At 31.5% G+C, this 26245-nt stretch overlaps 1 protein-coding gene and 1 pseudogene across 1 annotated transcript; both read right to left on the bottom strand.

Annotated features, from left to right (window-relative positions):
• Positions 1-2107: 2107 nt before the first annotated feature.
• LOC109115341 (L-type lectin-domain containing receptor kinase V.9 pseudogene) lies at positions 2108-2809 on the bottom strand (annotated as a pseudogene).
• Positions 2810-15107: 12298 nt separating this feature from the next.
• Positions 15108-18970, bottom strand: LOC104606261 (LRR receptor-like serine/threonine-protein kinase EFR). Its single transcript, XM_010271363.3, has 3 exons — positions 18789-18970; positions 15858-18596; positions 15108-15739 (listed from the first exon to the last, which is right to left on the bottom strand). The coding sequence occupies exons 2-3, from the start codon at positions 18547-18549 to the stop codon at positions 15357-15359; spliced, it is 3075 nt and encodes a 1024-aa protein (XP_010269665.1). The 5' UTR covers positions 18550-18596; positions 18789-18970; the 3' UTR covers positions 15108-15356.
• Between the last annotated feature and the right edge of the window lie 7275 nt (positions 18971-26245).

Below are 26245 nucleotides of genomic sequence, written 5' to 3'. Positions count from 1 at the left end.
ACTAATAAACTAATATTGTCATTAGGTGCTAGCAACAAGTAGGGAAATGGCAAAATGTTGCAACCAGTGATATCATCTGTCATAACTAAGTAGCTAATAAACATAACTGGGTGTATAGTTCAATGATGACTAATTAGTTCTTATTTTTATTTTCACCTGTGCATTTGTGAATCTTATTTGGATATGGAACATGATTTACATCTTTCTTTATATGTGCTTGATTTCAATAATGGTTTTGATGCCATAATATTGGTCCAGATGATTAACCCATTGAACAGAGGGTTGGTCTTAGAATGATGTTTAATTTAAAGTAAATATTTTTCTCATGCAGGAATATGTTGATGCTAAGATAAGTTCATTTGAGAGGAAACCCCATGACTCTGGTTGTGCATGCCGGTTTTATGTAATATGCTATAGAGCCCAAGAACCTCACAGCATGGTAAAGATGACACTTGGGGAAGAAACCAGAGAAGTAAAACTTGAAAATATTGGTATCTTACAGAAACTTCAGAGAAAACCTTCAGAAGATGTCTACAATCGTTGGAGCTATTCTGAAGACTGCTCCTTCATGCGCAGAGCTATACTCCATTGTGGTCAGTTCTCTTCTGATATATCATGGCTACTGGTTGCATCCATTTGGAAAGGACTTGGATTTGATGTCAAAACAGTGCAAAATAAAATGGTCTATCAATTTCTTGATAGTGATCATGACATGTGCCCTCCAAGTTACTTGAACAATGTAAAGACCATAAACTTCCAAATAGATAATGAAGTTATGAAACCCAGTAATATGAACTTTTCCCCTGTGGTTCCTGTAAATACATTTGTTTTAAATGATCCTATGGATGTGGATCTTGTTCATGATATGAAAGAAGATAAGTATTTTTTCCATATGTGCACTTGGTAGCAGGTTGCCAATGTGTGTATATGTTGAAAATATATAATTAGTGGATAGAATTGAAAATTTTGGCTGATTCCCATTTCATCTTCTAATTGAACCAAACAGCAGGAATCGGAATCTGATTCTGATTCCTGACTGAACCATACAGATGCCAGGAATAAATGCTTCCGACTCCAATTCCTGGGGGTTCTGATTCCAATTCCAATTCCAGTCGCGACCAAACACACCCTTAATCTTTTAATAATCCAAATAAGAATTGTCACATCTATCTATACATGACATCATCATTGTCTCCTTCAGCATTTGCATTATTTTTACACTACTCTCAGCAGCTACCTAATTGTGTAATTGGCATTTAATATGTTTTAACCAAAATCCTATTTAATTAATTAATATGTTTTATTAGTTTGTTCATTAGGCATCTAACCCAACCTCAATTTCCAACCCGTTTGTCCTCTTCTAGTTTGTTTTTTTCTAGCTTTCTTCATTTTTCTTTCCTTCTCTTTTTATTTCAACATGCATTTTGGTTAGCCGTTTTATTATTTTCCCTTTCAATATTCACCTTTCGGCATGAAATGAGCTCGATGTGAATTAACTTATTCTAGGTCCTCTCTCAAGTATCTTATCCATAGAATAATCCACGGTTCATGTACATACATGCTTCTCCTTCGTCCGAGTCCGTCTTCAGTCCAGGCTCTTTTCGTACGCGCACCGTTCGCGCATTTGGAGGATGTTCCGCGTGCCCTCCGAAGTGTGCGACGTTTTCAAGCGTGCGGAGGGGTTTAACCACCATTAGTAGCATGGTTTTTAAAACTGGACTGGATCAGATGGTCGGACCAGAAAATTCAGGAACCGGTCACTTGATCGGTTTCATTTTCCTTCAAAACCGTTAATTTTGGTTAGCAAATCGTTGAATCAACCGGTTAATCGTTAGAACGGTTTTGACCGTTTTTCAATTTTTTAATTTTTTCTAATTTTTTTTATTTTTTTGTCAGAACAGGCTGGTTGTTCGGATCGAACGGTTGGACCGTTCGAACGGGTAATCGGACCCCTGACTGGTTTGGTTACCGGTTCATTTTTAAAAATAGGTAGTAGTCTCTACCGTTAGTGGCTAAACCTCCTCTCCTCTCCTCTACCAGATGAGTCCAAATCGCACACTCGCTCCTTTCCGCCCGGCGGCGATTGCAAAACCATCACCGTCGGCAACTACACAACTATCACCGGCGGCGGATCAAGAACCTCAAGTATTATGTTTTTGCATCCCATCTCTCCTTTACGCCGACAATAGCCCAATAGTTGTACCAAGTTCCGATGTCGCATGCGACCGATGCTAACTACCTTTGTCACAAATTCTTTCATCCCCTGTCTTGACTCGTGGGAGACTCTCTTCACTGCAACTTCGGTTTCAGAGGTGGGCAGTATACCTCTATAGACCCTGCCAAATCCGTCGCTACCTAGAAGTTTATTGTCTCTGAACCCCTTGGTGGCAAGGTAGAGATCCTTGTATTTGAATCTGTGAGGCCCGTACTCCATTTCCCAATCTTCAACTAATTCCACGAACTTTCTCTTCTTGCCACGATAAATTGGACTCTTTAAACCACGGTGGACACAAAAACTACGATAACAATCGGCAACCCAATTGTCAAAAACTTGGATTTCTCCTTCGGTCCTACTAGAGGAAGCTTGGGAAGTTGAGAGAGTGAGTTTTTTTGCTGGTCCGTTCAGATTAAAGCCCCATCCCAACACGTAGTGAGAGGATGAAAATCCAACGTACATGGGGTCTTTCATGATCGGAGAAAGATCGATTTTCAGTGACAGGAGCAGGATATCAGGTTTATCTACGTTAATCAGAGCTAATGTCACATTAATCTGCTTTTCCCGGCCATTATATTCTATCCAAAGTTGCATAGGCTTTAGGTTCTGACCGACACCAATATGATCTGTATAATAGGCCAGGGTGGATACAGAAGAATTTAAACTATTTATATCAATACTGACATGATACCGTTGATATTAGAGAACTCTTTGCTCTAGATGGTATTGATCTCAACGGCGACAACATGGTTGTTCAAATCACCATTAATAAGTATAAAGGGATTGAGGCCAGACCAGCACATGTTTTAGCAAGATAAGTCTTCCCCCTACAGAGAGAAACCGACCCTTCCAGGAATCAAGCTTTGAACTGATATTAGATATCAAATCATCAAACTTAAAGCTCCGTGCTTTTCCTTTGTGAATGGATATGCCTAAATATTTTCAAGGAAGAGGCTGCTTATTAAATCCTAAGGTGTTTCTAATCACATTGCACCTTGCTACTGAAAGTTTATTGTAAGTGTAGGAACTTTTAGCCATGTTGATTTTTTGTCTAGAACATTCTTCATAGCTTTTAAGAAAATTCATAACTCACAAGAGAGAACTTCTCATTCCATTCGTAAAAGATTATTGTATCATCAACATACAGAACAAGGCTAGGTTCTCGTAAAAAAGTTTCATTAGGCCTCTTGAGAGTACCTCCTCTACAATGATTAAGAGATAGGGGGAGAGAGGGTACCTTGTCTTAAACCTATGGATGATTTGAAATAGTCATATCAAGTTTCACTGAGAACCAACAGTTGCAAATGATTTTTTTTTTTTTTCCAAGAGAAATCCACTCTTTCGAGAAGCTAAACCTCTGAAGAACAATGAAAAGAAACTTCCAATCTAATGGGTCATATGCTTTTAACATGTCCAGCTTAAGAACAACATTGCCACCCCTAACCGGCCTATCAATTTCTTGAATCAACTCTTGAAACAAATCAATATTGCCCATAAGGCTGCATTTGTTTGAGGTGTAAATTCAAATTTTACATCTGAACCGGTTTACTGATGAATGTAGATTGGGACCGTTGGTTTTGAAAATTTACACCATTGGTGTTTGGTTTTCTAAGGTGTAAATTAAAAAGCGGTTTGATAAGGTGAACAAATTGGGTCTTGAGGGAACTCTGATAACCACCGCGAGCGGCGTATCAGACCCAGTCACGGCAAGCAGCGTACTAGACTCGACAGGATTTGCATTGGTACGCCGCTCACCGCCGTCAGAACTCTGATACGCCGTGACCTGGTTCTGGACGGAACTCTGATACGCCGCTCGCCACTCACTGCTCACTGATAATGTCGAATAGGATCAATCTCCTCGGGAGATCTACGATCCAATTGAAAAACCGGTAGGATTTGAGGAGACGAGTCCCTTTGCGAGTCGTGTAAAGGATCTCCCTCATTCAACAACCAATGAACAAGCATCAATGCCTTGAGAGCCACGATCTAGTCCCGTGTCTTCCCCAGCCGCCTCGACACGGTAGCAACACAGGCATTGACGTACCCTCTGGAATAAGAAGTCAAGGTCAAGATCTCTCTGATATACTTCTCGTTGGTCAGATCATTGTCATTACTCGTCGCCTTAACAATCGCCACTTCCAAGTCCGGTGTCGTATTATTGGTGACCTTCGCCAATCCGATACTCATATGATACTTAACGGCTCTTATCGCCTTTCTGATGCTTGGTGCCATATCCACCACCCCTACCACTATCAACCAAGACCTATTACTTATCCACTTCTTTCCTACTCAACTTCTTAAGATCTAAAATAGAAACCTTTGCAGATTATCAATTGGGAACCAATCCACCACTCCGCTTTATTTATTTAAACTCTTTGAATAAAAAAAAGAAACAGAAGTACTCAAAATGGAAGCAAGTGATTTCGGCTTCCCTCGATCTACGCTAAGGAGGATCCGATCTATCAATAGAAACAAATACCAACTGATTGATTGGCCTCAACGCAACGGGAACGAGGAGATCGAAGATGATCACAAGATTGAATCAGAATTGGATTGGAAATCCAGTTTTACACTTCTACCCTTTACCGCTCATCGCTCATTGATAATGTCTTCGGAGAAGACAGTGAACAGGACAGGTCGTAGGTAAGAGAAGAAGGAATAAAAGAAGAAAGAGAAGAAAAGAGAGAGGGAGAGAGAGAGAGAGGCGGGAGATGGAGTGAATCTAGAGTCTATAATGCATCAATTTAGAGTCCAAGACACTAATCATATCTACATGTTATATTTTAATATTATATCAATTATTTTTTATTTTATATAATTATACTTTTTTAACATTTCAAAAAATCAACTAAATATTAAATTCTCAAATGCAAATTAAAATATCAATTAACATTTCTAAGATACATATCATATACAAATTCATAATTTTTAATTACTAAAATAATTAATTATTCTATTATTAATATTTTTATTTTTATAAATTTTATGAATAAAAAATCATTTTTGAAACATAGTAGATTAATGGATTTGATAGATTCAATTTAATATTATATTCTTCAATATTTTGTAAACAATATTTTTATTTTTTGTAAATAACAAATGTGTTGTTATTACTTATTAATGTCAATTAAGACATTAGCTAATAATTTGTAAAAATATTTAAAAAATTTTAGAATGCATATCATTTGAAAATTTATAAATTTTAAGTATTAAAATAATTATTATTATTAATATTTTGTTTATATAAATTTCTTGATATTAAAAATCATCTTTTTATATAAATATAGATTGATAGATTATTTATTCTATTAGTTTATAAAATACCATTTTTAAATATTATTATTTTGAATTTTTAATTAAAGTTGTTAAATATAAACATGTGTGTTTTGTTTAATTTGCATGTGGACACAAAAGTTAATAAAATTTATTTTATTTCAATTACTAACATAGTTTAAATTGTGGTTTGGTGGTCTAGAGTTGTAGTGAAGGTTGAGTGTATCCTAATCAATATTTAAATCTTACACAATACTTAAATGCTTACGTCCACTACTTAGGAGGTTTTAAAAAGGAGTTCAAATATGCTACTAACAAAATACTTACAATAGTGTCCTGACCAACCATCACAATTACACATCAAGAATATTTCCCTATGAATGATAAGGGAGATGTTCCCAATGTGCCATTCCAGTGACTTGTTAGGGAGTGTTTTGTTAGTAGCATATCCCTAACCTTTGAAAAGTCATTGTGAGTTTAATAAAAATTCCAAGTCATGATGAGTTTTAGATAATACCCCATATCTTTATTGGGAATACAAAATGTCTTACAACCTCTCTGCACCCTTCATGAGCGTCTCTTGTATTGGAGAGACACTTAGTATTTTCTCCGTTATCTATCACTTCAGACCAGAGACTTGAGTGAGAGATTTCATAAACATTTAGAGGAGCTCACAGGATGTTTCACATTCTCATAGGTTTGTTTCCATGTTTGATATGGGTTGTGTTTTTAGTTTTGGACCTTTAGGAATGAAATTTTAATGTTCTTAAGTCTGATAAATTGCAAAAACCATTTTTTGTTTTATCAATTGAACTGCAACGGAATCAAGTGAACCACATCTCCTAAGTACATCCCACTAAAATTACCTTTTGCCTTTCTATTACCATGTTAGGAGGAATAAACAAAAGAAAAGAGAGAAGAGTAAATTGTGAAAAAATAGTAAGAATGATGGCAGCACCCTCACATTACTTTAAAAATGGTGAAAAAATAGACAAATGCAAGGAGATCAAGGTAAATTGCAAATTAATCCTTAACAGAAAAGTAAAATTGTAAACTAGCCATTTCTCATATAACATTCTCTTCTGCATCCAAGTATCGGTTAAAGCTAAAAATCAAATTTTTTAGGGATAAGTAGACTGCACTCCACCTCAGAATTTTGAGTTCCATTGCAAACCTACAACAATTCAAAATTTTAAACACCACCTAAACACCAATTCTCGCTTGTGTATTGGCATCAATTCGGAGTTGGCACCTACCCCAACAGTACGATGGAGATAAGATTTGTGGGGGTGGACTGAATAGTAAAATCCCATTTTTTTACCTTTTACTTTCTTTATAAATTAATTTATTATCTAAATACCAAAGTTCAATGTTATTGAATGACACCTAAGAAGATAATATCTACCCAAAATAGCCACGCCAACATACCCAATTGGCTCGGGGTGGCCATGAGCTGAGCTTTTCACGAGCTATTCGAGCTCGGCTCATGAAAAGCTCAGCTCAACTCAGTTTAAACCGAGCTTCGAGCCGAGCTCAAGCCTAATATACAGGCTCGTTTGCTAATCAAGCCTAATATAATAAATAAATAATTTTGTATTATATACATATAAATATATAAATATATATAATAAATATTTTTTATATATAATATTTTATTTTAATAGTAAATAATTTTTTATGTAAAAATAAAAACATTTTTATATGTATATATATATATATATTTTTTTTATATATATAATAATAAATAATTTTTATAATTCCTAATTTTTAGTATGTAAAATAAAAATATTTTTATATGTATACTTTTTATTTTTTTAGAAAAAACTTGGCTTGCAGCCAAGCCAAGCTCGAACTTGTGAGATTTGAACCGAGCCAAGCTTGAGCCTAACACAGTTTCAATGAGTCGAGCTTGAATAGCCAAGTATTCGCCTTGGCTCACCTCGAACTCATCCCTACAATTGGCCAATCCCCACATATGGAGTCAGGGACACAACATTTTCACCTGTGGATACCATTTGAACATTGGCATGTGCAATTGCTCTAGTACTACAAATATATATAAAATCTTGGGTTTTCATTGTTCAATCCACCCGATAAATTTAGTACAACTTGTACAATTGAAATAATGATATGTGGGGGAATGAAGGTGTGGATAAATAAAATTGAAAAATGAATAAAAGTTTCTAACTGAACTCTAAATTTCTCTAAAAATATTTCAAACGCTTTTCTAAGAGAATTGGTCATTTTTAATTTGGCTTGATAACTATATTTTCATTTTAAAGTAGTGTTTTCAATTAGTTGTTGACTTGACCAGTTGAACCGAACTGTCACCCAGCTATGATTTTGGGTCCAATTCTATTAAAACTCGGGAATTGATAAAAAACCATCCAGTCTAGGTGATTGGACAATTGACCTGTTCAACATGTTTAATATTATGTAATAACTTTAAATATTTAAATGACTAAATATTTTAAATAATGAAATATTTCATATAACAATTTTAAATAGTTTAAAAAAATGTGTAATAATAGTATAAATTATAATTTTACAAATTATTAAATTCAATAAATAAGTAATATTTAAATAAATAAATACCTATATTATTTAAATAACTAAACAATATTGTAAATAAATAATTTTTAAATATTTTCAATATCAAAAAATTAATAACAAAATCATATTTTAAATATTATTTAAAAACAAAAAAAAGATTAAATAACAGTGTTATGTAATAACTTTAAAACATTTAAACAAAGATAATAATAATAGTTTTTATAATATTTGATAATAAGAATATAAAATAAAATAGTTAAAAATTTTAAAATATTATTGAAACAATGAAAAATAGATTAAATAATTCAGAGGCATTGAAGCTTTCAAATAACAAAAATTTAATAATTATCAAAAATAATAATAAAAACATTATTTCACTTATATCAATTAATAATTCTAGAAAACAACTTTAAGCGAAGTTGATATTTATGAAAAATAATTTTAACATCTTAATCTATATTTATAATATACTTGTAACTATGCATTTACTTTGCATGTGACAATTTTTTATGATGATGATGATAGTAAATAATATGTTTTCAAAATTTTCTATAATTTTACTCTTATTTATCACAATTATTTTTATTTAATATGATAAATATTCGATATTAGAGATGTACTCAAATGTCTTTTACAATTTCTTTTTGTATTTTTTACTAGCGGGGACCCATATGGTGCATAGGATTTGTTAAGCAAAAGCTAAATAATAAAAAGGGTCATTTACTAAAACACCCCCTATAGTTTTATGGATATACTAAAATCTATCCTATAGTTTGTATTTTATTAAAACACCACTTATAATTTGTAATGGATTTAACCAATCTTCCATTAGATGATAGTGGAAAATGACAATGTTGACCCTAATGTTCATTTAAATATATTTCATCGAAAGAAAATAAAAACAAAAATACCATTTTTGCCCCTAATAAGGCACAAACAACCACTCTTTTGGCTATATTTGGTCAATTTTGTTTTCTATACCAAAAAGTGTTAAGGGTATGTTTGAAATAAAAAATCATGGGCCTAATGGCAAAACAAACACTCCTTAATGAAAGGTTGATTAAGTAAATTAGTTGTTAAATATATGAGATATTTTAGTAAAATGAAAACTAAAAGGTAGGTTTAAGTAAATATGTAAAACTATAAGGTGTGTTCTAGTAAATGACCCTAATAGAAACACATAAGAGTATGCAATTATTTTATATTTTCAACTTATTAAATAATTAATAATTATTCATATTTATATACTACTTTAATTAATTTCAATTAGGTTTATTCATCAAATTGACGAAAACAACCAACCCGATCAACTTGACCCGAGTTGGTCGGTTTTCTAGAACTTTAGGTTGGCTTTGGTTCAAAAAATTTCCATCTCGACCAAGTTAGATCAGCTTTGCTCTGGCCATTTGTAAACTGAGCAAAATTGAATGACCTGACCATTGATATATTAATATTTTATATTTTAAATATAATTTTTAATATGGAAAAGTGGGAAATTTCCCATCTTTCTTAGTCTAAAATGTTTTATATCATAAATTTAAGTTTTAAATTTACTTTTTAATAATTGCATTGTAGTTTTTAAAATTTAAATTTAATTTTTAAGTTTAAGTCTTTTGAATTGACTAACCAAACCAAAAAAATTAACTCAAACTGATACAACATGAGTGGATAAGTTTTCACAACCTATAACCGAATAGGTTAACTAACAAACTCCCCAACCTTACTAGGTTAATTTGGTTGGCCAAACAACCTATGACCGAATCGAACCAACTCATGAACTCTCATAATTTCAACTAAATTAATAGTCTCATCTCTGATAAATAATAATAGTTTAATCTCCAATAATTATTGAAAATTTATAGCGAAAATACACAATTATTGAAAATATATTAATAATGAAAAAAATACAATAAATACTAAAAATATACTGAATTATTCAATAAATAGTATAACCTTAAATAATAGTTTAATCTCTAATAAATATTAACCAATAAGTTATAACAAAAATACAATAAATACAATAAGTACAACAAACAAAATTTAAAAATTTCAATAATAGTACTTTAACCTCCAATAATTATTAACAATTTTCTGTAAAATAACAAAACAAAAATAAATTTATACATAATTATTGAAAATACATCTATCACAGAAAACAATAAATAATTACTAAAATATAATAAATATTAATATTAGTATATATAATTATAAAATACATATATATTAAGAGTCTAAAATTATTATTTATAAATATTCATTTTTATGAAAGCTATTTTGTCAAATTATTAATTGATATTGGTGAAATTATTTATTTACAATATTATGTAAAAATATTAAATTATTATTAAAGTTATTTCATTTTTAATTTTTTAAAATATTAAATTATTAATAATTTTAATGCTATGTTATAATTATTTTTCTACTTTTCAGAGCTTTTTTAAATTTATAACATAATTTCTTTATTTTAACTAATTTTAAATCTAGTTATGTTAAATATTTTGTTATTAAAAATATTTAGCTATTTAAATAATTAAATAATATGTAAAGTATTAAAATTTTAAAATATTAATTAATTATTGAATTTAATAATCCATAAAATTATAATTTATACTATTATTACATATGTTCATTATTAATTTTGTAAGATATTAAATTATTATTAATTTTAATATCATTTTATTATTATTTTTCTACTTCTAAGAAAATTTTTAAATTTTTTACATATTTTGTTATTTTGACTATTTAAAATATAGTTATATTAAATAATTTGTTTTTTAAATATTTAATTAATATTTAAAATATTTAAATTTTTTGTTATTTATTCAATTTAATAGTGCATAAAATTATAATTTTTACTATTATTACATAATTTCATTATTAATTTTGTAAGAAATTAAATTATTATTATTTTCAATATTATGTTATAATTATTTTTCTACTTTTAAGAATTTTTTAAATTTATTACATATTTTTCTTATTTTAACTATATAAAATCTAGTTATTTAAATATTTAAATAATATTAAAATTTTTGTTATTTGAATTTTAGTTATTTAAATCTATTACATATTATTAAATATTTTTATAATTATTTAGATATTTATAATATTTTGTTTTTTAAGATTTTTATTTATTGAAATATTTAAATAAGATTTTATTTTTTAATGTTAAATTTTTATTATTTGAATAACATTTAAATTGATAATATGGAAAAACAGAATTTAAATTGTTAGTACATAATTTCGTTATATATTTTGTAAAAATATAAAAATAATTTTTGTGTTTTTAATAAATATTTTAAAGTTATTATATAATTTTTTTAGAATGCTAAAATAATTCTTAAATTTTTAATCCAACTTTCTTTAGATAGATATAGATAAAAAGTGGGGGAGAGTATAAATAGTAATTAGAGATAATTTGGGAGAGAAACTCTCTACTAAATTAGAAATAATTTTGGAGGTAAATAGGAATTAGAGATAATTTAGGAGAAAGTGGGGTATAATGGGGGAGGTAGTTTAGGAGAAATTTTAGGAGAAGATATTATTCAGGTTATTGGGAAAGTGCATCTCATTGGTTGTTTCGAAAATGACATGTAATTAAAAAAATCAAAAAATCAAAAAAAAGGAGAAAATTTCTAGATTTTCTTATTATATATATATATATATATATATATGTATATATCGATAGATAGATAGATAGATAGATATACACTTGTGTTTGTTTGCATCCTTTTCATTTTTTATTATTATCATCAAGGGTTTACACATTTAACCTAAAAGTTTGAATTGTTGATTTGCTACCAAATAGGAAAACAACTCCATTTTGGGTTGATTTTAATTTGTGTTTTATTTTTTATCATCAATAAAACAATTATTATTTGACATACTCATTTTTTTTAATTTGGTCAATTAATATAAGAATTAATGAAAAATAAGAGTGAATACCCTAAATACAAGACTTAATGAGAGGGAATTGAATGAGGAGAAATGCAATGTTTCAAATTACATTTTTGACTTCATTATTGGAGAGACCAAATTCAAAAATAGGGTATTCTACTCAAAAATAGGATTCAATGAATGCTATTGGTAATTATTATTTACCTTAAGTATAAGACTTAATGAGAATGATTTTCTAAGATGATAAATGTTGTTCAATTGGTTTATTGTTTTAATTAAAGTTTTCTTATTAAAATACAAATTTGTGCCTCATGATAGCTCAAGATTAAGGGGTAAATTCTTTCCAATGAAAATTCTAGAAAATAAGACCTATTCACACTTTTATAACTAGTATAGATTTATATATACTAAAATTAATTATTTATTGAATTTTCAGTAATTATTTATTTTATTTTTGTGATAAATATATTTTCAATAATTATGCATAAATTTATTTTTGTATTGTTAATTAATAGAAAATTTTCAATAATTATTGGAGATTAAACTATTGTTATTTATTATAGAATAAACTTTTAGTTTGTTTGGAAACGGGAATGTTCACAAGTTGGTTCGGTTAGTTGAAGACTATTTGCCCAACCAAATTGACATGGTCGGGTTAGGGAGATGGTTACTCAAAACTGATCGACTATTTATGAAACTGGCTAACACGGGTTATATTAGTTTGGGTTGGTTTTCGGTTTGGTCAATGGATTCAAAGGATTAACTTAAAAAAAAATAAACTTAAATTTAAAAAATTATGGTGGTATTATTAAAAATAAATTAAAAATTTTAAATTTACAATATAAAATATTTTAGACTAAGAAATATGGAAATTTTCCAACTTTCCCATATTAAAATAATTTTATTTAAAATATAAAATATTAATATATATCTATGGTCAGGTCGATTCAGTTTTGGTCAATTTACAAATGGCCAAACTGAAACTAACTTGACATAGTTGGAATAGGAAATTTTTGAACTAAAGCCAACCAAAAATACTAGAAAACTAACCAACTCGAGTCGAGCTGGATTGTGTTGGTTGATTTGGTTGGTTTGATATGTTTGATGAACAACCCTACCTGAAATTAATTATTGTTTTTTTTTTTGTATTGTAAAAACTTATTAGAAGTAGGATATAAAATATAAATAATTATCAATTATTTAAAAAGAAAAAATATAAAACATTTGTATGCACTTGTGTGTTTCTACTGTTTTGCTTTTTCTTAATAAAGCCTATGCAGCACACGGGCTAATAGCATGATAACAAACTTTTTGCATATAGACTACCAACCAGAAATTTAGTTTCATGATGGGATAAGACCAAACCAAGCCAACCGATCCAATTACATAAGGCCTAGGTCATTATTACATGTTCTAGTTATAATTGGGGTCAGTATATACACCCCCAATTTGATACCTGTTAATGGAGTGACCAATTGCTGTTTGGATATTTATCCTTTTCTTTAAGTCTCATTTCTATCTTTTAATTAAGTGGGATAGGATTATTTAAGTCTTTTATTATATTAATTAAAATTTACTATGACTTTTATTTTTGTATTTCTTTTAAATTCATCATGACTTTTCAAAACCTTCGTCGAAGAGCCTCCTTATAGTGAGTTTTATCATCTAAATCTCACCTTCCTTAGATTTCCATTAGTTCACCATTAGTGGTTATTAAGAGAAGTTGTCCACAAAAGCATTTAAGTATTTTAAATGACTAAATTACCCATGTATAGCAAGTGAAGCTTATTAAATATTTTTCATGACAAAATTACCCAACCTGAGCCTGGTCCACACTAGGCCTGCAAATCTTAATATGTTATTTTATGTTATATTGTATATTTTACATATAAATATTATTATATGAAACTTATAATATATATTATATTAATAATGTATAAAATAAATTTATATGCATATTATATATCATTTAATATAAAATATTATATATATATATATATATGTAATATTTTATTTGTAAAAGATATAAGCCTGGGCTTATGTTTCACATTTGGAACCTGGGTTGGGCCATTCCTAAGCTATAGAAATTATCATAGGTTAAAAGCCTGACCCATGATCAGGCCTAAATTTAACCCCCTCCAATTCCAATTAAACAAAGTAATATATGTACAATTATTATATATTGGCAATCAGGGGTAATTTTGTCATAAAATATCTAATAAGATTGACTGGTCATTCAGGGATAATTTGGTTATGTAAAATACTTAAATGCTTAGGTGGAAAACTTTCATTAAAAATCACTACAAATGATCTTATGGGAATCTTAATGGAAGGTGAGTTTTGGACAATAAAACTCACTAACAAAGAGCTCTTTAGAGGTTTTGAAAAGTCATGGTGAGTTCAAGAGAAATGTGAAAAAGTCATTGTGAGCTTTATATAATACCCCTAACTTAAATGAAAGTGATTTAGGCTGCATTTGGTATTCCTTATTTTAAGGGATTTTCTCCTTTCGTAGTTAAAATGTCTCTACGAAGACTGAGTTTTTAACCCCAGAAAGGATGCAAGTCCTTAAAATATGGAATGCCAAATGCAGCCTTAATCACATCATGTATTTTTCATTAAATAGGGTTATTAGAGTAATTTTCCCCACTTTATGTTGGTTTAATAGAAAACCCTGTTGGCCATTCAGAGAATGTTCTCTTGGCTCAATCGGCAGTTAGGTTTCCTCCACAATACCCATCTTTCTCATAGTATTGTTCTTGTAATGTTGTCACATTATCATGTCCAAATGTATCAATTTAACAAGTAGTTTTTCATTTTGTGGGTTAAAAGTATTGTTGTCAATTATAACCATGTCTATCAAGTCAGATCCAATAACCCCAATTAATAATTGGGTTGATTCTGGTTCTGTTATTATAGACAATATAGGCTCTGGTTTGGGGCTGCTTCTATACTTTTGCCAATGAAATCAGATTGGAACTACCTGACCTGGGCCTAAACCAACAATAGGGATGCAACTCGTATTGGCCCGAGTTAGCATTTTACACTTCTTTGGGGTTGGGCCTTTGGGGTGGGCTCATTGAAAATTTGACAAAAACTCAACCCAAGTACTCCTATCCAACTAATTAAAAGCCTGGCTAAAAAACTCTGGGCCTGACTTAAACTTGGGTTGGATTGCTGAACAAATAATTATATACATACATATATGCATACATTATATTTTTACAAAAATATCTTTTTAATAAATTCTATTTTTAAATAGACCACAAAATCCAATAAAATATGGCTATGTAAAAAGTTATTCATAAATTCTTTTAAACCCGACCCAACCCACCCGAACTCTACCTAGGAATGGGCTTTTAAATTAGTTCAGTATGTACTCGTATGAAGGTCCATTGTAGTTGCCAAAGTAAGAAGTGTCCTAGCCTTCAGCTTGGACCCTATCTCTGTCATCTGCATCAAGTTTCCCATCGTTAGCTTTCTTGATAGAGTGTAATTTGGTGACAACATCTCTGATCCTCATTCGATCGCTTGGTGATTCCATGGAACAAGCAATTCCAATTCTCAGAACTGAGAGCAAGCATTCATGTATCCTACTACTTCTTCTATCTTCTTCCACCTGCAGGAGTGGATCCATGATCTCCATTACTCGCTGTGGGCAAGCCATTCTAGCAAAGTCGTGAAGGCTTAAACCATCCTTGAACATTTCACCAGTTGGTCTCCTCCCTGTAAACATCTCCAGCACTAGTATACCGTAGCTATAAATGTCTCCATATGTAGACACCTTGCCACCCATACCATATTCTGCACGTACATCCGTTGAAATATCATTTTTCTATGAATTGGGTAGAAGACAATATATGCAAGAAATGAAAATTGAGATGGGTTTTGGAATACAATGGCTATTATATTACAAATTTACCTGGAGCAATATACCCAATAGATCCCTTTATTGCAGCAGAGTTTGTTCCATTTGGTGCAGAATCACTAGAGAGCTCAGAAAGAACATTTGCTAGTCCAAAATCACTCAGATGGGCTGTCAGTTTTTCATCCAACAGAACATTGCCTGGCTTGAGGTCACTATGAACTATTGTTGCATGAGAATGGTGGTGCAGATATTCCAGTGCAGAAGCAACATCTATGGCTATGTTTAGTCTCTGCATAAAGCTAAGTTTTCTCAACTCTTGCTCTCCATTTGCTTCTGGATGCAGCCATTTCTCAAGACTTCCATTAGGCATGAACTCAAAAATTAGAGCTTTGAACTCATTACCTTGGAAGTCAATACTGGAGCAAGTACTCAAGATCTTGACAAGGTTCCGGTGCCGAATATTTTTCAAGGCCTCACATTCAGAGACGAAACTCTTTGCAGCTCCTCTTTGGTCAAGATTGAGAACCTTCACTGCAATCAAGGTTTCATCATTTTGATCTAGTATTCCCTTATATACAGAACCATAGCTTCCAACACCAATCAAATTGTCCTCAGAAAAACCATTTGTTGCTTTAAGGAGCTCTGCATAAGAAACTGTTAAATGCTGAGGAAATGGTGGTGCAGAAGACTGTTCATTTCTGCGAGGCCTTCTCAAGTAACATCTAACAATGATAGATGATAACAGGGTTAGGACAATTACCAGAACGACCACTGGGGTCATTACTTTGAGTAGCAGAGAGTGGCTTTTTCTCCTAGAGGCTGTGATGATGCATGTGGGTAGCTTCAATTCAGCTATACCTCCACAAAGTTTTTGATTTCCATCAACTGAAATCGCACTTTCATTCCTGAAGATCCCATTTTCTGGAACTTCACCCTGGAGTTGATTGAATGATAGGTTCAAATAGGTGAGAAAAGGAAGTGTTCCAAGAAACCCTGGAATTTTTCCGGACAACTTATTATGCGAAATGTCCAAGTCTTGTAGACCTCTCAGTGCACTCAAAGATTGTGGAATCATTCCTTCAAAGAGGTTGTCTTGCATGTAAAGGTTCTCTAACAGCAGACAATTCCCAAGAGTGTCAGGGATACTTCCTGATAATCTGTTCTTAGAAATGTCTAAGTTGACAAGGTTTTTCAAGTTGCCTACTTCTGAAGGTAGGGAGCCTGTTAAAGCATTGTGACTGAGGTAGAGATAAAGTGAAATGGAGGAAAGGTAGAGAATTTCGTTTGGTATTGAACCATTAAGATTGTTATGAGAAAGACTCAAGCCTAACAACTGTTGACAATTTCCAAGAGGGAGAGGAATGGGCCCATCTAAGTTATTGCCCATTAAATCGAGACCATTCAACAGGGTCAAATTACCAATTGAAGATGGAATTTGTCCTGAGATCCTATTATGGTTCAAGTACAAATCCTGCAACCTATGAAGCTTCCCAATTTCCACTGGAATATTGCCTGTGATATCATTCCACTCCATATCCAAGTACACCGTATTGATAAGGTTTCCAATACCAGAAGGGATGCTTCCATAAATATGATTCTCTTGGAAAATCAAATGCTTGATCTGGGTGGATAGATTTGCCAGGGAGTTGGGCAGTGAACCTCTGAGAAGATTTTGACCTAAATTGATCATCTCTAACCTTGTGCAGTTGGTTAAAGAAGAGATGAAATTCAGATCATTTTCATCTGTTGTTCCTAGCTTATTAGCACCAAAATTGATGTGGGAAAGACTTGGCAACATGCCTAGATTGTTAGGAATTGGTCCTGTCAACCCATTAAGAGCAAATTCAACATATTCAAGTCTTGAAGCATTGGTTAGTGAGCCTGGAATGGTTCCTGTAAACATGTTCTCTCCAACAAATAACCATTTGATATTAGGAAGAGTGAGGCCTATATCGCTAGGAATCTCTCCATGTAGTCGGTTACCAGTGACTATAAATATAACAATGTTGGAAAGATTGTAGAGGGTAGGAGGAATTGTACCAGTGAGGTAATTATCAGAAACTACAAGAATTTCTAAATCCGTGAGTCGTCCAAGGTCCTCTGGGATGCTTCCCTCCAAATTGTTTGTAGCTATAGAAATTTGTTTCAAAGACGAAAGGTTTCCAAGCGAAGGTGGGATGTTTCCTGTAAGATTGTTAAGAGAAAGGCCTAGATCGGATAGTGCTGATAGAGTGCTCAGTTCATCTGGGATTTTACCAACAAGCTTATTGTCGATCAAATTGAGAAGCTTGAGTCTTGAACAGTAAGTTAAGTTGGTTGTAATCTCACCCTGAAAGGAGTTGTTGCTGAGTGTGAGACTTCGCAGGCGAAACAAACGACCGATCTCTTGTGGGATTTTCCCATGGAAGCTATTGTTCTGGAGGGTGATAGTCCTAAGGAAGCTGAGGTTTCCGATGTGAGGGGAAACAATCCCCACCAAGCTCTGCGACTCCAAATTCAAGGCTATGACCCTCTGATGCCGTCGGCTACAGGTAACTCCTCTCCATTGACAGAAGTGGGTTGAATAGTTCCATGAACTCAGAGCTCCAAGTGGGTCTTCAGTGATCATCTCCTTGAATTCCAGCAAAGCGAGTCGATCTGTTTCATTTGCAAATCTTACATCACTTGTGTTGGACGGTGATATGAAGTTGAGCACGATGTTCCCAAGAAGAAATGCCTTGAGAAGGAAAGACCAAGATGAATACATCGTTTGTTGAACCAAGACTGGAGAAAGGAAAAGAATGAACCCTGGGCCTGAAACAACAAACAGTTAATTTAAGAAACAGCAAGCTTATTAAGACTGTATATGGTGTTTCTGCATACACAAGAATAGCCAACTATGATTCTTTTCCCCAAATTAACCATCACGATGCATAGATACATGGATCCACCACTTGATGAATTCTATTCTATATATAAATTACTCTAGAGACATTTTTATCTTACCTGAAAAATTGGAAGAGTATGGTCTCAAGTAGTAACTAGGAAGTATTCAACCATACATTACCAGCTCAAAGTGAGCGCAACATTCACCAGAGGCCTCCTTTGTTCCAATTTCATCTACTGTCTGTCTACCAACAGTTTTCTATATTATTCCCGCATTAAACAATTGGCTTCTAAGGTTTCTCTCCAACATAGAAAATGGAGAAAAGCACTGGCCACTGGGTAGTGGGTGCTGGACATATATATAAATCAACATTACAATGATGGTATCTAAGTTAAGTTGGATCTATTTAGCACGAAGCGCTGGCCCAGTCTGCTCCATACAACTCCTATCCCAACAACTGTAAAAAGTCATGGTTTTATGGGGGCAAACCATGGTTTCAAAACCGGACCAGACCGGACGATCAGACCGGAAAAACTGGGGACCAATCAGCCGTTTTATTCCAAAATTGTTATTTCGCCAAAACCATTGATTTGGTCAGTAAACCATTGACCTGGGTGGTTGAATCGTCTAACAGTTTTGACCATTTTTATTTTTTTTAATTTTTTTTGTCAGAATGGGCCGCTTATTCGATTCAAACAAACAGACCGTTTGACCCGGGAACTAGACCCCTGATTGGTTCATTATCCGATTTGATTTTAAAAACCTTGGGGCAAACCATTAGCGGGGCTGGTGATTTGTTCACCCAAAAATAAATAAAAAAAAATGGAAAAGGAAAAAAGATAAAAAGTAAAATAGGGGTTGAAGAGATTAGTAGCCAGGAAAACTTTAGCTTGGGGGCCAACAGTCTATACTGTTGAGAGGTTGTCTCAACAGTATACTGTCTCAACAGCCTATGCTGTTGGGCCCCAACAGCCAAAGTTAACCCGTGGTAGCCTAGTGGGACTAGAAACTAAAAGGGACGCGTGTGGGGCTATTGGGAATTATTTACCACATGACAAAATTATCTTTATGCAATTTGCCATTATGTCATTTTTGAAACAACCAATGAGATGGACTTTCCCAGTAACCTAAATAATCTCTTATCCTAAAATTACTCCTAAACTACTTCCCCCACTATCCCCCACTCCAAAATTATCTCTAATTCCTATTTATCTTCTAAATTATCTCTAATTCCTATTTATCTCCAAAATTATCTCTAATTTAGTAGAGTTTCTCTCATAAATAATTTTTAATTCCTATTTATTCCCTCCCCTACTTTTTATGTATATCTATCTAAAGAAAGTTTGGATTAAAAATTTTAATAAATATCTAAATATTCTAACAAAATTATATAATAATTTTAAAATATTTATTAAAAACACAAAAAATAATTTTATATTTTTACAAAATATATCACGAAATTATGTACTGACAATTTAAGTTATGTTTTTCCGGATTATCAATTTAAATGTTTTTAAAATATTTAATAATATGTAATAACTTTAAATAAATAAAATTCAAATAACAAAAATGTTTAAATATTTTATAGATTATTTAAATATTTAAATAAGTAAATATTTATCATAACTAGATTTTAAATAGTTAAAATAACAAAATTATGTAATAAATTTAAAAAATTTCTTCAAAGTACAAAATAATTATAACATAATATTGAAATTAATAATAATTTAATATTTTTACATAATATTATAAATAATTAATTTAACTTATATTAAGTAATAATTTGAGAAAATAATTTTCAAAAAAATTAATATGTATTAATAAAAATTTTAAAATCTTAATCTGTAATTATTATATAATTATATATACTAAAATTAATATTTATAGTCTTTCATGGTAAATGTATTTTCAATGATTATGTATAAATTTATTTTTTTTTGTTATTTAACATAAAACTTTCAATAATTATTGGAGATTAAATTACTATTTATTGAAGTTTTTAAATTTAACTTATTGTACTTATAGTATTTATTGTATTTTTGTTATAAGTTATTGATTAATATTTATTAGAGATTAAACTATTATTTGACTATACTATTTATTGACTAAGTTAATATATTTTTAGTACTTATTGTATTTTTGTAATTATTCTACTATTTTCATGATCAATATATTTTCAATAATTTTGTATTTTTTCTATAAATTTTCAATAATTATTGGAGATTAAACTATTGTTATTTATCAAAGATAAGACTATTAATTTAGCTTAAATTATGAGTGTTCATGAGTTGATTCGGTTTGGTCGTAGGCTATTTGGCGAACCAAATTGACCTGGTCAGGTTAGGGAGTTGGTCAATTGAAACCAACTAACCTTTTGTGAAAACCGACCCACTCAAGTTGTATCGGTTTGGGTTGTTTTTTTGGTTTGGTTAGTCTGTTCAAAAGATATAAACTCAAAATTTTAATTTAATTTTAAAAATTACAATGCAATTATTAAAAAATAAATTTAAAAATTAGATTTATGATATAAAACATTTTAGATAAGAAATGTGGGAAAATTCCCACTTTTCCATATTGAAAGTTATATTTAAAATAATAAATATTAATATATATCCATGGTTAGGTCGTTTAATTTTGGTTGGTTTACAAATGGCCAATGTGAAACTGATCCAACTTGGTCGAATTGGAAAATTTTTTAACCAAAGCCAACCTAAAATACTAGAAAACCGACTAACTCGGTCGAATTAATCGGTTGGTCGGTTTCATTAGTTTGATAAATAAACCTAACTGAAATTAATTAATGTTATATTTATATTATAACAATTTTATTAAAAGTAGTATATAAAATATGAATAATTATTAATTATTTAAGAAGTTGAAAATATAAAACAATTGTATGCTCTTATGTGTTTCTATTAAGGTTATTTATTAGAACACACTATTAGGGATGGCAATTTTCCCTATCTCCGATGGGGACCCGACTTCCTCGACCCAATGGGGTTGGGGATGGGGGTTGTTTTGGCGGGGACAGGGATTAATAGGAATCTCCGGTCGATGTCGGGGTCGAGGTCGAGCTCAGGGATGGGGATTGAGGTCCCCACCCCGCCACAACCCCGATATATATATATATATATATATATATATATATTAAATGTTATTTATATTAAATTTACTATTATATTATTTATATTATACATATATCAAAACATATTTAAAACATCATTTATAATTTAAGTTTTTTATTTATTTTAAATAAATTTATTTAAAAAAATACTATTATCTGAAAACATTTTGGGGATTCGGCTCCCCATGGGAAACCCATCCCCGTCGAGGATTAGGGGTGGGGGTTAATTTCAGAATCAGGGTCGGGGACAGGGAATATGATCCCCGCCCTATTGCCATTCCTACACACCTCATAGTTTTACATATTTACTTAAACCTACATTATAGTTTTCATTTTACTAAAACATCCCATATATTTTACAACTTATTTACTTAATCAACCTTTCATTGAGGGGTGTTTGTTTATCCATTAGTCCCATGATTTTTTAATCGAAAAATACCCTTAACACTTTTTGTATAAAAAATAAAATTGACCAAATATAGCCAATAGAGTGGTTGCTCGTGTCTTATTAAGGAAAAAATTGGTATTTTTATTTTTATTTTCTTTTGATTAAATTTATTTAAATGAACATTAGGGTCAACACTATCATTTTCCACTATCATCTAATGGAAGATTGATTAAATCCAGTACAATTTATAAGTGGTGTTTTAGTAAAATGGTAACTATAGAGTAGATTTTAGTAAATCCATGAATAAGCGGTATTTTAGTATATGACCATTTCTATTATTTAGCTTTCTCTAAATAAATCCCATGCATTTAAGTCCATGAAATTCTGTTTTTTTGGATTATCAATTTAAATGTTTTTTCAAGTATTTAATAATATGAAATAGCTTTGAATAAATAAAATTCAAATAACAAATAATTTTAAATATTTTAATGATTATTTAAATATTTATCATAACTATATTTTAAATAGTTAAAATAACATAATTAAATTATATAATAACTTTAAATTATTTATTAAAGACACAAAAAATAAATTTATACTTTTACAAAATTTATCACGAAATTATGTACTAACAATTTAAATTATGTTTTTCCGAATTATAAATTTAAATGTTTTTCAAATATTTAATAATATGTAATAGCTTTAAATAAATAAAATTCAAATAAAAAAATTAAATCTTTTATAGATTATTTAAATATTTATCATAACTAGATTTTAAATAGTTAAAATAACGGAATGATGTAATAAATTTAAAAAATTTCTTCAAAGTAGAAAAATAATTATAACATAATATTGAAATTAATAATAATTTAATATATTAAAAATTAATAATGAAATTATGTAATAATAGTATAAATTATGATTTTATAGAAAATTAAATTCAACAAATAATTAATATTTTAAAATTTAAATATTTTACATATTATTTAAAAATTTAAATAAATAAATATTTTAAATAACAAAATATTTAACATATCTAGATTTTAAATAGTTGAAATATAGAAATTATGTAATGAATTTAAAAAAAAACTGAAAACTAGAAATGTAAATATAACATAATATTGAAAATAATAATAATTTATAATTTTTACATAATATTGTAAATAACTAATTTCACTTATATCAAGTAATAATTCAAGAAATAATTTTCAAAAAATAATAATATTTATTGATAATAATTTAAACTCTTAAATTGTATTTATTATATAATTATATATACTAAAATTAATATTTATTGTATTTCAGTAATTGTTTATTGTTTTTTTGTGATAAATATATTTTCAATGATTATGTATAAATTTATTTTGTTTTGTTATTTAATAGAAAACTTTCAATAATTATTGGAGATTAAACTACTATTATTGAATTTTTAAATTTAACTTATTGTGTTTTTGTTATAACTTATTGATTAAGTAATATTTATTAGAGATTAAACTATTAATTGAGATTATACTATTTATTGACTAAGTTAATATATTTTTAGCACTTATTGTATTTTTGTAATTATTGTAATTATTGTATTTTTTCATTATTGTAATTATTGTATTTTTTCATTATCAATATATTTTCAATAATTGTGTATTCTATAAATTTTCAATAATTATTGGAGATTAAACTATTGTTATTTACCGGAGATAAGACTATTAATTTAGCTTAAATTATGAGTATTCATGAGTTGGTTCGGTCCAGCCATAGTCTATTTGGCCAACCAAATTGACCTGGTCAGGTTGGGTAGTTGGTCAGCTAAAACCGACTGACCTTTTGTGAAAACGGACCCACTCAAGTTGTATCGATTTGGGTCGGTTTTTAGAAAAAGGTTAGTCGGTTCAAAAGATTTAAACTTAAGGGTAGATTTAGTAAAATGCTAAATTATAAGTGGTGTTTTAGTAAAATGTAGAGGTGTAAAGTGGGCCGTGCCGGGCAATGCCGCCCTTCCTAGTGAAAATTTTGGGGGTCAGCCCGGCATGGCCCACGGCCCGGGCACGTGCAGGCCCGTGCCGTGCCATGGACTGGGCTGGCCCGTGGGCCGAGCCTTGGGCCAGGTCGGACCGTGCATCAGGCCAAAGCTATTTATTTAAAAAAATTGACAAAAAACTTAAAATTTTAATTTTATATGAATTTTGTGTATAAAATTGCTTATATATGCAATAATTAAATAAATTAGTATAATAAAATTAAAAATATATTTATTTTATTTATATATTATATACTATGTATTATTATATAATTATAATTTATATAATATTATATAACTTATATAAAGTATATATAATATATAAATATATAAAATATATATATGGGTCGTGTTGGGCCGTGCAACCTGCTTAGTCGTGTCGTGCCATGCCAGCCCGTGAACCTAAAACCCCAGGCCTAGCATGGCCCGCATGGTCGTGCCAAGCCTGGCACGACTCGTGGAAAGTTTTGCCTTTGGCACGACTCGTGGAAAGTTTTGTCGGGCCGGTCCAAGTTCGTGTCGTGGCTCGACACGGCCCGATTTACACCTCTACTAACTATTGGGTAGTGATGAGGGCAGATTTGCCCTCCAATGACATCATGACACATGGCATCTTGGAACAGCTAGTTGACACATAGACACCACCTAAGCAATGACTTGGAGTCCTAGATCGTGGTTTCTCTTCGCCCAGACTTGGCGACCTGCCTTCATTTTCAACCTAGCGACCTCAACCACAACTCAGGTCGGCTAAAAGCACCTCGTCTAGGGCCGACCTGTAGCACCTTGTCACTGGCCGAAGTGACCTCGATGCAAGGAGCGACCTCCCTCGAGGGTGTGCCGGCCTGACTAAGGTCAAGGTGGCAACCTGCGAGACGTGCTCACCGACAAATTTGCCATGCATATCCTGACACTCCCACGATTCTTGGAAGTTGGCCCACGTACCGAACGTTCCAGAGGGTGGTCAACGTGCATGATGTTTACCTCCAAGGATTTTGGACCAACTAGGCATGATCTCCTAGAAATCTCGGATGCAATGCATGAGGCCCACACTAAACAATGCCTATATAAAGGCACCAACCCCAAAGACCTAGAGATGAGAAAAAAGAGAGGTACGCGTGATTATTCTACTCACTAGCACTCAAGCTATCAAGCATTCAGCTCGCATTCACAGCATAAGTACTGACTTAAGCATTAGAGCAACCTTGCTGAGTTAGCTACCTCGGGTTCTCTGATCCACTGTTTTGTAGATTGATCCAACTCGCCTCCCAATTGGAGTTCGGATCACCATCTAGCTAGGAGTAGCTAGATCGCACACCATCAATTGGCACCGTCTCACATTTTAGAAACTAAGGTTCTCACTTTCTAATTTCCATTTTTTATGAAGTCAAAGGCACTTTTGAGCAGGATCAACACCCAGAACGAATACCGGTTACTGGGGGACAAAAACACCTATGATGAACCTGGAGAACTCCCCTGTGACAAGCAAACAAGTTCAGGCCAAACTCAGCATCCCCAGTGCCCTAGATAAATACACCGCTAATGTATGTAAACGCCCCTCTCCCCACAGTAGAGCCATCAGTAGTTCCCGCCGGGATTGAAGCGTAGCAGTTCTATGAGATGAAATATGAATTTCCAGATCTAAGCATGGGAGAAGCCCGATGTAGACAACAGTAGAACATCCTCAACAGCAGTCAGTCAGGACGAGGCCTCATCAGCCCTGTTTTGCGAGGTCGCCTCTACAAGATGAGCTCTTCGTGACTTCCACGGGAGTTGGTGGCCAACGGACTACATGGATGCCCTTGCAGGTCGAGCCTTCCAAGGCTCCTGTGCGAGAGCTGGTGACCTAAAGTTAGTAGTACTGCCCCCATAGGTTGAGCTCCTAGTGGCTTCTTGTAGGAGTGGATGACCAGCGTCACTAACGAGGCTGATGTAGTGCAACCGTGGCCCTGAACTGCCGAATCACACTGACAACAACATTATGCCCTCGCAAGGGGGGCAGAACATGTACGTTGTGGTCTCGTAAGCACTCACTCAAGAAGATAATCCCACA

The sequence above is a fragment of the Nelumbo nucifera genome, chromosome 2 (genome assembly GCF_055504915.1).
Source record: "Nelumbo nucifera cultivar China Antique chromosome 2, China Antique-T2T, whole genome shotgun sequence".
Lineage (NCBI taxonomy): Eukaryota > Viridiplantae > Streptophyta > Magnoliopsida > Proteales > Nelumbonaceae > Nelumbo > Nelumbo nucifera.
The sequence above is the reverse complement of the archived record's forward strand: the minus strand, read 5'-3'. Positions and strand labels throughout refer to the sequence as shown.

What these genes read in the sequence shown, in the direction of transcription:
- LOC104606261 (XM_010271363.3), bottom strand. Translation starts at nt 18,549, where the DNA reads ATGTATTCATCTTGGTCTTTCCTTCTCAAGGCATTTCTTCTTGGGAAC. An exon ending in TATTGGGTATATTGCTCCAG is followed by an intron (nt 15,740 to 15,857) that starts GTAAATTTGTAA and finishes ATGTACGTGCAG; the next exon opens with AATATGGTATGGGTGGCAAG.